Source organism: Xiphophorus maculatus, chromosome 10 (genome assembly GCF_002775205.1).
Source record: "Xiphophorus maculatus strain JP 163 A chromosome 10, X_maculatus-5.0-male, whole genome shotgun sequence".
NCBI lineage: Eukaryota > Metazoa > Chordata > Actinopteri > Cyprinodontiformes > Poeciliidae > Xiphophorus > Xiphophorus maculatus.
In genome coordinates, this window is record NC_036452.1 from 424642 (window position 1) to 439795 (window position 15154).

The 15154-nt window shown below is 47.7% G+C and overlaps 1 protein-coding gene across 3 annotated transcripts; it reads left to right on the forward strand.

Annotated features, from left to right (window-relative positions):
- The first annotated feature begins 2 nt into the window (after nucleotides 1–2).
- LOC102218508 (dihydropyrimidinase-related protein 2-like) lies at nucleotides 3–14914 on the forward strand. 3 transcript variants are annotated; one of them, XM_023340556.1, is made up of 15 exons: nucleotides 10–316; nucleotides 8305–8393; nucleotides 8496–8680; nucleotides 8748–8912; nucleotides 9341–9402; nucleotides 9487–9567; nucleotides 9665–9733; nucleotides 10117–10237; nucleotides 10634–10790; nucleotides 10859–11000; nucleotides 11506–11590; nucleotides 12209–12294; nucleotides 12376–12555; nucleotides 12672–12837; nucleotides 12922–14914. In XM_023340556.1, the coding sequence occupies exons 1-15, from the start codon at nucleotides 50–52 to the stop codon at nucleotides 13011–13013; spliced, it is 1947 nt and encodes a 648-aa protein (XP_023196324.1). In that variant the 5' UTR covers nucleotides 10–49; the 3' UTR covers nucleotides 13014–14914. The 3 variants fall into 3 exon arrangements, with proteins under 3 accessions (XP_023196323.1, XP_023196324.1, XP_005816630.1); XM_023340555.1 differs by having other exon boundaries at nucleotides 3–316; nucleotides 9341–9567; XM_005816573.2 differs by lacking the exon at nucleotides 10–316 and adding an exon at nucleotides 6972–7125 and having other exon boundaries at nucleotides 9341–9567.
- The last annotated feature ends 240 nt before the right edge of the window (nucleotides 14915–15154 follow it).

The window sequence follows — 15154 nt, forward strand, 5'->3', positions numbered from 1 at the left end:
GTCAGCCAGTGCAGGCTCTTCCTCCTCCTCTTCATCATTTGTCGGCAGCATGTCTGAGCGGAGGTTCTGTCAGGAGGACGACCGCTCCTCTCTCCTGTCCCGGCTCGGTTCCGATTCTCCTCGTCCTCGGATGAAGTTCGGAGGAATGTTCTGCAACGTGGAAGGAGCTTTCGAGAACAAAACTCTGAACTTCGAGTCCTTCAGTCCTCGGCTGCAGCGGCGCGGCGCCGGTCCGACCCAAACGGGAGGCCAACATGGAGGACGGACCACAGTCCTTCCATCTGGACACACCCGGGAAAACTACGGCAAGAGAGAGGTTCATTACTTTCTACATGTATTTGTTTATAGATGGTAGAAAAATATACCTAACAGAATCCAACAGAACCCGGATTTGGTTCTGATTGGACCGGGTAAGGTAAGGTCATTTTATTTATATAGCATATTTTCAGCAACAAGGCAGTTCAATGTTTTACAGGAATTAAGAGGAAATACAAACAAAACCACAAGAAAGACAAAAAGGTAAAAGTACAAAACTAAATATTGGCTCCAAGTTTAATAGGAAGAAATAGTCCATATAAACTGGGTTTGGTTCCGACTGGACCCCAGTTTGGTTCTGATTTCTGCCATTTCTGGGTTTTTGGTCCCGTTTAGTTTCACATTATCTAACAAAGTCAAAGGTCAGAACCTTCATTCAAGGCTTTAATGAGTCGCTGAGGAATCTGGACCCGCTCCGCTGATCAGAACCAACCAGGTATCAGGGTCTGCTGTGGTGTGTTCAGTATGCAGAACCCTAACAGAACCAGTCCAGAACTGGTCCAGATGACCAGAGAATAAATAAAAACAGAACACGATTCACCTGAAGCAACCAAACCTTCAGGAAGAGAAGATCCAAACAGCCTCGGTTCTGGACCGAGAAGACAACCCGTCCACCAGCTGGGTCGGTTGGTCCAGTTAGCATCCAATAGTCTCTTTGTTGTTCATCTAAAACCCATTAATGGCCCAGTAACAAACCAGTTAGTGTCAAGAAGACCACAACACCACTGTAGGGCTGTTCTAAATGAAGATTTCAGTAATCCAGTAATCAGATTAAAAATCTGATAAAGTAAAATATTTGTAAATCTAGCATAACATCAGTGTTATCAGATATCAATATCAGTCCAATTTTTCATTTTTGAGCTTCCCTAACAATAACTTTTCTGTAGTTTAGAAAACTAACCTGTAACAATAAATCTCACTTTCTAAGTTAACCTGAAGAAAAGTTATACAAAAATCTGAAATTATATTCAATGTACCAATAAAGAGGCAGGCTCACAAATACGCTTATAAAAATTGTCTATGATCCAGCTTTTGGTTTATATATTCATCTCCAGTCAGTTTAATAGATGAACTCTGACCTTGCCCAGACATTTAGCTTTGTGTTCATGTTAGCGACAGGATTTGACTCCTTAGTTCGTCACAGAAACTCATCTACCAGCTCAGCTCCGCCACCATTTGTTGAGACCGGGATCAGGGTTTCCCCCAGAAAACTTGCTCAGCCCGGCAGTCGGGGCGCCGAGGCGGTCCACCGGTCCACAGGTCCACCGGCACGGTCTACTTAACTCCTGTTAAGTAGACAGGAGAAGTAAAAGTATTACAGGGTAATTATGTTACGGGAAAACATCTCCAGCGAAACGCTATCTAAACCCACAACTAGTCTTAAAAACAGCAAATTAAAAAATACAATTAAGATGAATATCAATTATTTTCACTTCTGTTTAATCCAAATGAAGTCAGCGGCTCCATGAGGCCCCCAGGGCTTCAGGGGCCCATAAATGCTAATATTTTAACACAAACCACAGATACATAAATGCAACATTTGTTTATTGAGATTATCAATGCTGCTAAATTTGATTTAATGGTTTCAGCATACATAAATAAAAAGATTTTAAATTATTTAACATTTAAATGTAAGAATTTAAGGAGGTGGCAAGTTTACTTTGTAAAGGTTTAAAGAACAATATTCATAGTTAGATTGTTTTCTTACCATAGCAACAATCTGATGCTGTGAGTTGAATCTTTGAGTTAATAAATTAAGAAACTGCAATTATAACTGATTGTTTTTAGGTTGGCCAGTTAATCTACTCTCTGTCTCCCAGATTAAATCCAACACAGGAGCTGTTAGAGGTGCTGATGGTTTTAGCAGCAAGAGGGGCCCCTAGGTCAGATTCTGCCCCAGGCCTCATGCAGCCTTGGACCGGCCCTGCAGGATGAGTTCAATCTGCTGCACTGAGCAGAGATGAGCAACAAACTAAGATTTAATTTTATGCTGCTAATGTGGCTTTAGCAGCTCTAACATTTCTGTCTGTTGAGTTTTAATAAGAGTCACAGAAACTGTTCTGACTGCTGCAGTTTATGGGACGAGTTTCTCTGATCTCTGCACTCATTAACTCTGGCTGACTAAGTGGACAAAGCATTTGATATGGTTTGCGTACCAGAAAAATAATACTAAAAATAATAATAAAATAATATAAAACCAGCGTGAAAGATAGATAGATAGCATTTATTGTCATTGAACAGAATTCAACGAAATTTCCATTGCAGCTCCCGTGCAAAAGGTCAAATATATACAGTATAAATAAGCAAACACACAATAATAATAATAACAATATATACAACTAAATTAACTAAAGGCACTCAACCATCCAAAGAAGTAGCAGCAGGTCCAATTATGGCAAAGTACAGATAATGTGACAGTGCAAAGTGCAGAACAATATGGCTGTGTGGGGGTGGGGGATATGTATGTGTGACTGCGAGGTTATGATATGTGTGGGAGGGGGGGGCGGCAGGGAGTAATGGCTCTGACGGCTGTGGGGAAGAAACTGTTTCTCAGTCTATTTGTTGTAGTCCGTATATTCCTGTACCGCTTGCCTGATGGCAGCGGCACAAACAGTCTGTGGCCCGGGTGGCTGGGATCCATGGCTATGGATCCAGCTCTCTTCTTGACCCGGTCTGTGTAAATGGAGTCCAGGTCTGGGAGGGGGCATCCCACAATGCCTTGTGCTGTTCTCACCACCCGTGTCAGTTGTTTCCTCTCCAGTGCTGTGCAGCTACCATACCACACAGTCATGTTGAGGCAGAGGATGCTCTCGATCATCGCCCTGTAAAAGTTCACGAGCAGCCATGAGGAAAGTCCAGCCCGTCTCAGTTTCCTGAGGAAGAAGAGCCTTTGTTGTGCTTTCTTCAGCAGGTGGGAGGTGTTTGTGTTCCAGGAGAGGTCAGACGTGATGTGGAGGCCCAGGAACGTAATGTTGTCCACACGTTCCACCACTTCTCCATCTATGAGAAGGGGAGTGTAAGCCGTCCTCCTGGACCTTCTGTAATCCACAATGACCTCCTTGGTCTTCCCTGTGTTCAGCACCAAGTTGTTGGCTGAACACCACTGAGTGAGCTGCAGAATCTCCTCTCTGTAGTGGGTCTCGTTGTTGTCTGAAATGAGACCCACTACTGTTGTGTCGTCCGCGTACTTCACGACTGTGTTGGTGGGGTGGATGGCCACGCAGTCGTGTGTAAACAGGGTGAAGAGAGCTGGGCTGAGCACACAGCCCTGCGGCGTGCCTGTGTTGAGGACCAGTGGGGACGATGTTGAGCCACTTATTCTGTTGGTGAGGAAGTCTCTGATCCAGTGGCACAGTGAAGCGGGCAGCCCCACCTCGAGTAGCTTCAGCACCAGCTTGTCTGGGATGACGGTGTTAAATGCTGAGCTGAAGTCTACAAATAGCATCCTGACGTAGGTGTTGGGATGCTGCAGATGGGTAAGGGCTGTGTGCAGAGTGATGGAGACAGCATCCTCTGTTGACCGGTTCGCTCTGTAGGCGAACTGAAGGCTGTCCAGGTTTGCGGGGATGAAGTCTCTGATGTACCTCAGAAGAATCCTCTCAAAGCACTTCATGATCACCGGGGTCAGAGCGACAGGCCGGTAATCGTTCAGGCTGGTGATGGACCTCTTCTTCGGTACAGGGATGATGGTGGAAGACTTGAGACACTCAGGAACCGTGGCAAGCTGCAGGGACAGATTGAAAATGTCCAGAAACACTCCTGCCAGCTGGTCGGCGCAGGTTTTCAGTGTCTGGCCTGACACCTTGTCCGGTCCTGGAGCTTTGTGGGTGTTGATCCTCCTCAAGGTGGACGTCACCTGATGCTTCTGCAGGACGAGAGGCTGGTGCTGCTCTTCCAGTTGGGGTAGATGTACGGCTTCTCTGCTGCCCGCCGTGTCAAAGCGGGCAAAGAAACTGTTTAAGGTGTCAGGCAGGGTGGGGTCGCGGCTGGTCAGCTGAGTGCTGTGTTTGTAGTCCGTCATGGTTCTAATGCCTCTCCACATGCTTCGGGGGTTGTTGTTGATGAAATGTTCCTCAATCTGCTGTTTGTACTGGAGCTTGGCCTGCTTAATACCTTTTTTCAGTTCCGACCGGGCCCTGCTATAAGCCAACCTGTCTCCAGACCTGTAGGCAGCATCCCGGGCTTTCAGCAGGGCCCGTACTGTGCTGTCCAGCCATGGTTTCTGGTTTGGAAACACTTTTATGGTCTTAACAGGGAGCACAGCGTCGGTGCAGAACTGAACATAGGACAGAACGGACGATGAGTATTCCTCCAAGTCTGCGCCGTCCCTGAACACACTCCAGTCTGTATGCTCAAAGCAGTCCTGAAGTGCAGAGGAGGCCTCCTCAGTCCAGACCTGAACTATTCTGGTGGTCGGCTTAGTTCTGCAGGCCAGAGGCTTGTAGACAGGAATCAGCTCCACTGAGATGTGGTCAGACATGCCCAGATGTGGAGCTGCTACAGCCTTGTAGGCTCCGGGGATATTGCAGTAGACCTGGTCCAAAATGTTATTGTCTCTGGTGGGAAAGTTTATGGATTTGTGGAATTTGGGAAACACAGCCTTCAGTTCCACGTGATTAAAGTCCCCCGCCACAATCACGGCCGCCTCCGGGTTGGAGTTCATCTGCACGCTGATCAGGCAGTACAGCTCCTCTAATGCTAACTTAGCATTAGCCCTCGGTGGTATGTAGACGGCCACGATCACAATGGACGAGAGTTCTCTCACCAACTTGAAGGGTCTGCATTTCACCGCCAGATATTCCAAGTCAGGAGAGCAGAATGTTCCGACAGAGTGTGTGGCTGTACACCAGGCATTGTGTACATACAATGCCAAACCTCCGCCTCTGCCCTTACCCGAAGCTGCAGTCCGATCCGCCCGGAACAGAGCGCGCCCCGTTATCTCCACCGCTGCGTCCGGGATGTTGTCATCCAGCCAGGTCTCTGTGACAACAGTCACACAGCTGTCCATCCGGCGAGAAGTAATCCGGAGTCGCATCTCGTCGATTTTGTTGACGAGGGACCTGGCATTGCCGAGGAAGAGGCTGGGGAGGGCCGGTCTGTGAGGGCTAGCTTGTAGCCTAGCACGCACGCCAGCTCTCTTACCCCTCTTTTGTTTGCGCTGCCTCCTCCGTCGCCTTGGCAGCAGGGGGGGAATGATCATAGTCCCAGGTGTTCGTAGCAGCTCTGGAGGAATAAAGTCCAGCTTGGTGGGTGTGTGAAGTCCAAACTGTGTTCCTATGTCCCACAGTTCTAATCTGATGTAAGTTGTAACGGCTTCCAGTAGTGTGTTGAGCGAAGATATCAATAAAAACAAGTTAAAAAAAACGAAAACACGGGAGCTCCGAGCCGCAGCGTCTACACGCGCCGCCATCTTGTCTGTCCTCCTGCAGCTCCTGCATGATGAGGTTAGCCACTGGCCAGCCGGGAACACAGACATGAACTTTACAGGAAAGATGTAAACGCCGAATATAATTTTTGTTCACAAGTATAAATCATTCTCATCGCACTTCTGAAAGCTCAACTACAAGTTATTCCTGAGGTTCAACCAGAGCTAACGCAGCTGGTTTAGACTCTGACCTTGATGTGTTGTTCGCCAAAGAATCCTAATTCCTCACAGGGGTTGAATGAAATATCCGTTCAGGTCAGCCTGTGATCCGCGCTGAGGTTAACTTAAGACATCGAGCCGAGTGAAGGAAAATCATTTCCGGTTTGTCCAGAAAGCTAGCATCGCTCACCTGTATAAATACACCTGCTGCTACTCCAGGCTTCATTTTAAGGATGTTTATTGGTTCCCGAAAAACGACAAAAACCCGGACATTATCGTGAATCAGTAAAATCCTCCCAGACCGAACCTGAAAATGGATGTTACTCTGCTAACACTTAGCTTTCATCAACAACTCAGGCGGAAGTGAGAGAACTGCGCAACGCAAATAAGAACCCGGCCGGAAAACGGTCTAAACAGGCAGATAAATCTTCCTCTTGGAATTTTAATAATCGGGGAACTCGAATCATTCGAGGAATCGTTTCAGCCCTACAGCACAGTCCACAAGACTGGCGCTGCTGAGGAAGAATCCAGACCCTGAAGAACATCTGCAGATTCCCGGGTCAGGATCAGGAGCGCTGATGGATTCCTCCAGGGTTCCGCCATCTTCTTTTCTTCAATTTGCAGTTGAACTGTTCGGAACCAGTGGCCCATTAGAGGCGGCACTTCTCATGGTATCAGGTCGGCGCATCACAGCTGCGAGCTGGAACCAACCCGGTTCTGAGGGTTGGAGTCCATCAGGAAGCCGAGATCTCACTTCCTGTTTACATTGGCTGACTTCAATCTGAGCTGGACCCGCTTCAGATTCCAACATCTGTCACCATGGAAAAAGATCCGAACCTGGTCATTCTTCAGGACCGAACCGGATTTCTTTCTTCAGAGCCAATCTGGGTTATTCTTCAGACCGGAAGTTCTTACAGAGTGAAAACAATAAACTAGTTTTTCTGCTGAACCGGAACCGACCAGCTTTTTATCCTAACTCATCTAAAACGAGTCTATCGGACCTGTGGTGGTCACCATGGCACCTGCAAAGCACTGCTGTCATGCTTGGGCCTTTATTGTGAAGGTCCACACCGGAAACTGTGTCTGTGTATATCAGCTGAAGCTTGACGTCACAGGTGGCTGCAGCAACAATAGCTGCGGGTCCGTGTGAGGAGTAGATTCAGCCAGCTGATCCGGACCGACCCAGATCCGTCAGGATGTCCTTCCCGTTCAAGAAGAGACCCGCGGTAGGTCCAATCCGAACCGAACCGAGCCGAGTGCAGCCGAGATGGGACCGGGCCGGTGATGCTGAAGCCCCGCCTGTCTGACAGGGAGGAGACCCGCCGAACCGAACCGAGAGGATGTGTGCAGCTTCCGGGCCGCTCAGCTCATCTTAGCTGAGCTTTTTTTGTTTCGGTCCGAGATGAATATCTGGGTTCTGCTGGATGCAGCGCGCTGCATTCAGGGGCAGTGGGACGTTTCATGTTCCTGCATTGAAAGCTGATTTTCTGGGTTCCGCTTATTTGGTTCTGCAGAACTTTAAGTTAGTCTAGTTTCATTTTTAGCCTCATGTCAGAACCGTTCTCCAACCAGAGAAGTTGGTTCGGTTTGGGCAAAGAAACCAAACCAAAATCATGGAGACTTCAGGATGTTTTCCCCAGACCAGTTCCCCTCTGGATCAGTTCCCCCCTGGCCCGAGTCCCTCCATGATGAGGCGTTTCATCCAATGGTTGCAGGTTAGCTCATGATGCTCAGAGGTTCCAGGATTAATTGGCGTTCCCTGGCTCTCATGAAAGCTGCAGGTTCAGATGAAGATGAAACGCCTCATTGAACCCAGTCTGGTTCTGAATCCCAGTCTGGGAATCAGGGTTTGGTCTAGGGTAAGGGTTAGGGTTTGTGCCTCTCCTTGTCAACCACTAACTTCCAGATAGGAACCAGGAAAACCCTCCATTCAGATGATGGCCTCGCTGATGCTCCAGAACCAAAACCACTTCCAGGACCCATTTCCTTCTCAACAAACCCAGAGCCCAGTCATGTGGCTGGTTCTGTTCTGGAAGTTTTGGATTAATAGTTTATCCTCCTCAGAGAGGAGAATCCTGGTCCAGGTTAGATAGGTTCTCCGTACACCTCAAGAATCTCATCTCTGATGTTCTTCCAGCTCATAGAGGAGGACATGTTGGATTCAGGAAATCTTGTCTTTAGGTCATTAAGTTCCTGAGCCTCATGGTTCCTCCAACATCTCTCTTTCATTGAGAACGTCCATATGAAGACTTAGGTCACATTGAGCCGGACCTGGTGGTAAACTGGGTCGTGTTGAGCTGTGTTCTTTTGGGTCACTTTGGGTCAAATTGAGAATCCTGGATGTCAGCAGCCATCTCTTCCTCCTGCAGATTTCCCCACAAACTTCTCTGTTTCTCTGTTTCCAGGGAGACCGTCTCATCATCAAAGGAGGAAAAGTTGTCAATGACGATCAGTCATTCTACGCTGACGTCTACATCGAGGACGGGACTATCAGGTACATCTTCAGCCAGTACTCCTGCGGCTGAATGATCTCACCTGGTCACCAGGTGTCAGTGTGAGCTCTTCTGACACGACCACACTTCCTGTTTCCTGACAGGCAGATAGGCGAGAACCTGATTATCCCATCTGGTGTGAAGACGCTGGATGCGTACGGTCAGCTGGTGATCCCTGGAGGCGTTGATGCCAACACCAACCTCCAGGCTCCTCAGAAAGGCCTGATCCCGTGTGACGACTTCTACCAGGGAACCAAAGCCGCCCTGTGTGGAGGAACCACCACCATCAGTCAGTGACCACCAATCATCCATCAGCACCCCCACCTGCATGCCACCTCATTTCTGTCTGTCTGCAGTCGATCATGTGTTGGTGGAGCCGGGGACTAGCTTGCTGTCAGCGTTTGATCTGTGGAAGGAGATGGCAGAGCAGAGGGCGTGCTGTGACTTTTCCTTCCATCTGGATGTCACCAGGTGGCATGAAGGCCTCTACGAGGAGCTGGAGACGCTCGTCAAAGATAAAGGTGATCAATAAAGGTTAAAGAGACGGGGTGGTGATCAAACATGTAGCAGCCAATGGAACGTTTCTCATGATCGATATGCAGCTGAGTCAACAATATGTGTTATCATGGCTTAGATGGAAAGTTCTGACAAGTTTTACTGGGTTCTTGATTCTCCCACTTATATCTGGGGACATCTAGGAAGGCTCTGGACTGTTTCCAGACTGATCCAAATGATCCTTCTTGATCCCTGAGGAAGGTTTTAGAAAACCTTTAAAATCCTTCCACAAAGACCCAAATGAAACCAGGTTCTGGACCGTCACTTGGTCCATTTCAGATGCAGACCTGGAGAACATCTTGAGAGCCATTTACCAGTAACCTTCATAGCAAGACCAGAACCTTCAGGATGACATCAGTAGAATGGCACCGCTCACTGTCCCGCTGTGTTTCAGGGGTGAATTCCTTCCTCTTCTTTATGGCTTACAAAGACCGGTACCAGAGCTCCGACTCTCAGGTGAAACAGAAACATGTTCTTGTTTATTTGTTGTTGTCCACTTCCTGTTTATTTGTTTATCACTTTCTGCTTCCTGGGGCTCAGCTTTATGAAGCGTTTGGGATCCTCCGGGATCTTGGAGCAGTTGCTCAGGTCCATGCTGAGAACGGTGACATCATCGATGAGGTAACACACCTGAACAAGATGAACCACTGAATACATTCAAACTGGTCTTAACTAGATTTTACTGGTTCTAAGTTGTCTGAAATGGTTTGTGTTTCAGGAGCAGAAGAAACTTCTCAGTGTGGGTATTACTGGACCTGAAGGCCATGTTTTATCTCACCCTGAAGAGGTAAAAGTACCTGAACCCTACATGGGCGCCACCGGTGTGGTCTCTTTACGCGGTTCTGGTTCGGTGGGTCATTGGGAGTGATGGTTCCACCTGTTCTGCCGATAATTTTATCCACTCAGGATGGTTTTCTGTGATCAGTGGTCTCGAACTCCAGGTATCCTGCGACTTTTAGATGTCTCTCTGCCATCAGTAGAGCCCTGTAGAGTTGGACTGCATGCTAGTGAGGCAGTTTAGCCATTTAATTTAAGTGTATAGGACAAGGGATACATTTAAAAGTTGCATAACACCGGCCCTCAGGGACTGGAGATTGAGACCACTGATCAAGAATAAAGGTGTTTTATCTACAGGCCCCAGATCTGACTGCTGTTGGGTTTGTGTTTCAGGTGGAGACTGAGGCAGTCTATCGGGCCATCACCATCGCCAAGCAGGCCAACTGCCCGCTCTACGTTACCAAGGTGATGAGCAAGTCTGCTGCTGATGTTATCGCCAAAGCCAGGAAAAAAGGTGAGAACCCGAACCAGAGTTCCTACAGGTCAACGTCAGATTCTGAGGTTCAACTGTTCTCCAGGAACTCATGAACCAGTTCGTTCACTGACTTCAGCTTATGTTGATGTGACTTTGGATCTACTCAGAAGTCAGAGTTCAAGTCTGGAAGAAACAGACAGGTTTAGTTCAGACTTGGCAAAGACCTGATCTTTGGTCTAAGGTGAACATCTCATGTCAAACCTGACACCAGTTTTCTCAGGTGCAGGACTGCAGCTCCAGGTCCTGGTGCTCCACAAAGCTCTTATGTTCTGACTATGGAACTGAACTGGTGTCACTGAATGCCTCACCTTTAGGAGTCAGGTTGAAGCCAACCAGACCTGCTCCACCAAGCTGCAACTCTCTTTCTGTCCTCAGGTGTGGTTGTGTATGGGGAGCCAATCACAGCTGGCCTGGCCACTGATGGCTCTCACTACTGGGCCAAAGATTGGACCACAGCAGCTGCCTTTGTGATGAGCCCTCCCCTGAACCCGGATCCGTCCACGCCACAGTATCTGACCTCTCTGCTAGCATGGTGAATACACACCTCTCTGACTCCACTTTAGTCTAGCAGCAGTGAGTCTAATAGGTGTTTTTTTCCAGCGGCGATCTCCAGGTGACCTCCAGCGCTCAGGCCAGCTTCTCTACAGCTCAGAAGGCTGTTGGTAAAGATGACTTCACGCTGATCCCAGAGGGAACTAGCGGCATTGAAGAGAGGCTGTCGGTGATCTGGGACAGAGCTGTGGTAAGAGCCCTTCACCTGAAGCCGCTCTGACTGATGCGGCTTCAGGTGCACCCAAAGGTTAGATGTTCCTAAGCTCCACGAGGAAACAAGCGAGCTGCTGGTGGAAGGTCAGGTTGAACACCCCATTAGCAACAATGGCTGATATGGTTGGACAGTTGGGACTACACATGCAAATTAGCTTAGGCTATAATCTGGTATAGCACATCATATGATGACATTTATGTTTGAGCTGTTCAATGTTCATATCTAAACAAAGTTCATTTTGAAAAAACAAATAAAACTTACAGATTCTTTAACAAGCTAAAATTCATGAGGTCACCCTCTGCTGGTAGAATTTTGAAACACTATTTCCTACGTGTACCAATTTTAATATCTTTAAAATTAAAACAGCGTAAATGAGAATTTTATTATTTCAAACGTTTGAGAGCAGGTTTGGTAGATTTGAAGGGGGATGGTGACCTGTTTTTTTCAGGCTTCATTGATTTTCATCTCGTTCTGTATGCAGTCCACAGGAAAGATGGACGAGAATGAGTTTGTTGCAGTGACGAGCACCAACGCTGCCAAGGTCTTCAACATGTACCCACGCAAAGGTACGCAGCGCTTCATTTCTACTGGTGAGGCTTGACGGGAAATGTTTTCCATTCCCAGAAAGTCGGCTGATGGGTTGAAGTCATCAAGATGTTTCGTAAACAGCCAGACATAGGGGTCTGGCTTACAGGCCTATCGGTTCAGTGGGTCCAGCCTCTGAGCCGGAGTCAGTTTATGGACCTCTCAGCTGAGGTCCACAGCTTTGAAAATCCTAAACCGGATTTTACCGGTTACGTCTTGCGCGTCAAAATTGAGCCAACTTGCAGCAGAATGAGTAACAAAACAACATCGGAGTACCGCGCTCCCCCCCCAACGCGAACAACAGCATCGGACTCGATACTTAGGATGCGCACCCACTCCCCTGGTCCGCAGCAAAATTGCGAAGGCCTTACCGGTCCACACGACTAAAAAGGTTGGGGACCGCTGATCTAAAGGACTGAGGCATCATGCAGCTTCTAATTTCAGACCTCATCTCTTATGAGATCTGGAGGACAAACTTAGAGCTTCTGGGTAAAATCCAGGGTGGTGTTTCTGGATGTTTTACTGGAAACTGGTGATCAGATTTTAGTCATTCGTAACCCCAGCTTACTGGATGTGCATGTGTGTGTCTCGTTCTTCAGGACGGATTGCTGTTGGATCTGATGCTGATATTGTAATTTGGAACCCAAAAGAGACTCTAACCATTTCTGCCACAACTCACAACCTGGTAACCGCTGGTTTGATTGGTTAGTTACTCAAACTAGTCCATCTGATCAGTAGTTACATCCCCAAAAACCTCTCTGTGCAGACCTTGGAGGTAAACATCTTGGAGGGTTTGGAGTTTCGAGGTGTTCCCACAGTAGTGGTCAGCGGCGGTCGGGTTGTTCTGGAGGATGGACAGCTCAACGTGACCGAAGGTTCTGGACGCTTTATAGCAAGAAAGGCTTTTCCTGACACCGTCTACAAGCGGATCAGGGCACGCAGCAAGGTAACCGCTGAACAACAATATCACCAGTTAAATCATAACTTGCAGGTTAACAAACAGATCTGTGAACTGACCAATCAGAATCAGAATCTTCTGATGTTTTGGTTTCCATGCTCCAGATGGCTGAGGCCCGCGGTGTTCCCCGTGGTAACTATGATGGTCCAGTCCATGATGTCATCAGTGTGACCAAGTCAGTCCCACCAACTCCAACCACCAGGGGTCCTACGGGGAACAAAACCCCAACTGGCCCCCGAAACCTTCACCAATCAGGATTCACCCTGGCAGGTATGGATCCTTTAGTGGTGACTAGCCAGGTGAGGCGCATTCTGGGTGAACTGCTGATAATGTGATAAATTATTGGTCTTTCAGGGGCTCAGATTGACGATCACATACCCCGTCGCTCTGCTCAAAGGATCGTGGCACCACCTGGAGGACGTTCCAACATTACATCTCTATCTTAATCTGTTCATTTTCCAGCCGAGTGTTGAAGAACGTCTGTTACTCTATGATCCACCTGAGTTCACTGAACTCTACAGGTAGAGAGTTCACTGAACACCTGTAGGGTTCAGTGAACTCTACAGGTGAAACCGTCTGACCCTCTTAGCCCACATATGTAGTTTAACTCCAGAACTTCCCAGAACCTTCTGGGTCTCCTGAGCTCAAACTGACAACTTTAGTCCTGAATGTAGCTGTCCCACCCAGAACCTCACCATAGTGCTTAGTCAACCCCATGTAACCTGGTACTAGACAGAACCGGTTCTGACCCGGCAGCTCTGAAGCCCTCCGCATCAACATCTGTTGCTGCAGATGTGGACCAACCACATCAACAGCAACAGAACCGGCCCGACGAGAAAGATATCGTCTTTGTCTTACTTGGTGACATCACAGTGATGTGAGTAATTCTGGCATAAAACACCAATCAAGCAGAACATTACGACCACATTGGCCTCTCAAAATACTTCCAGCCATCTGTGAGATGAATGATTCCAGCCAACCTGCCTGTGGTTGACCCCTGACCCCCCAGTGAGCTAGTCACATCTTTGCATCAGCTGACTTGAAGGGGCAGGCTGGCCTCCCAGGCTAAAGCTAGCCTTGTGGTCAGAACCAGGCTCGGTTCTGCTGCCGTTCTAAACAGTCTGGACCTCAGTTCGACTCCACTGTCCAAACACAAGCCTCCTTAACCCCAAGTCAGAGTTCTAGATGGAGGGTATTTTGGATTCTGTGGCAGTACCACCCCACAGGTAGGACCCTAAGACCATCTTCCTGGTCATGTGACCAACAGCTCATGGTTTCAGTCTAACCAGATGCAGCCTTTGTAGCAGTAGTTGGATAACTTTAGATGATCCCAGAACCACAGTCCATCTTCAGATGGTTTTGGCTGTTTGGGTCATGTAGCAACTTCAGAACCTGGTTCTGTAGACTAGAGTTGTTTTCTCTGACTGTTGATACTGCTAGCACAGCTCTAGCTGATCATTAGCATCCACACTGAAGGCCTGGAATCAAATACTGAGGGCTTTTAATTTGAAAGGCTTTGTCCCTGAGGGAAAGAGGTCACGGTCAGAGTTGTTGACATCATGTGACTCTGCAACCTGTGATGTCACATTTACATTTTTAATGTAGCGTTTTCTAAGACTTTGTCTTAATTTTGTATTTTTACTGTTTTTTGTACCTTGGCTGTGATTGGTTCAATGTTTGGGTCAAGGGTTACATTTGTGTTCTGAATATGATCCGTTTCTGATATAAATGACTGGATCCAATTTTACAAGACCCGCCAGTCCAGGTTGCACCAAGTACGTCCAGCATCGTCGGAGCAGTTTGATGCTGAGATCATCAGTTTGTCAAACAGGGCAACCATTGGCTGGACATTAAGGTGGGCGGAGCCACCAGCTTCACCTTGCTGTTCAAACACCCAACCTGATCAATGGCACCTCAGTGACCACACCCTCCTTATATTTTCACTCAATAGGTAGCATCAATGTTAGCATCACTGCTTCCATGTTGGAGTCCAGCTGTTGCTATGGGAACATTGACCACATGATTTCAAAAGGATCTAATCTTTAATAAACTGGCTTTTCCATAGGATACTGTGTCTATGGGTCACCTGACCAGCAGGAGCTGAGTTTAAGAGTTTGTTTAATCTAAACTCAGATTAACTTGGATTAGATCAGCAGACTGGTAGGTGTCCAAGATGGCAGCCAGGTGGTTTCTAGCCATCTTTCTGTTCTCTCACAGTGATCAGAAACACAGAGTGTCTATGAGGAGCGATACTATAGCAACCACACCTGTGATGTAGTAGGTATTGTGATGGATGTAATTTGTTGTGATAACAGTTGCATGATTAAAGCGTGAAGAGAAAAACGGAGTAAGACGTCTCTTATTTTACACCATTTTTGGATCAACTGGCGACGGCATCCCATAAACGTGAGGAACCCGTTTAGGCAGGCAGCATCTGGGGACCGGCACCAACCAGGCTGGATGTGGAAGGTCTTGAGGTTCTGCAGAGCAGAACTGAACCGATCCAGTATTCCTGTTGCTGGACTCTCCAAACAGGCTGAGATGGTAGATCTGGGAACATCTCCAGAAAACGATGAAGCGCTTTCAG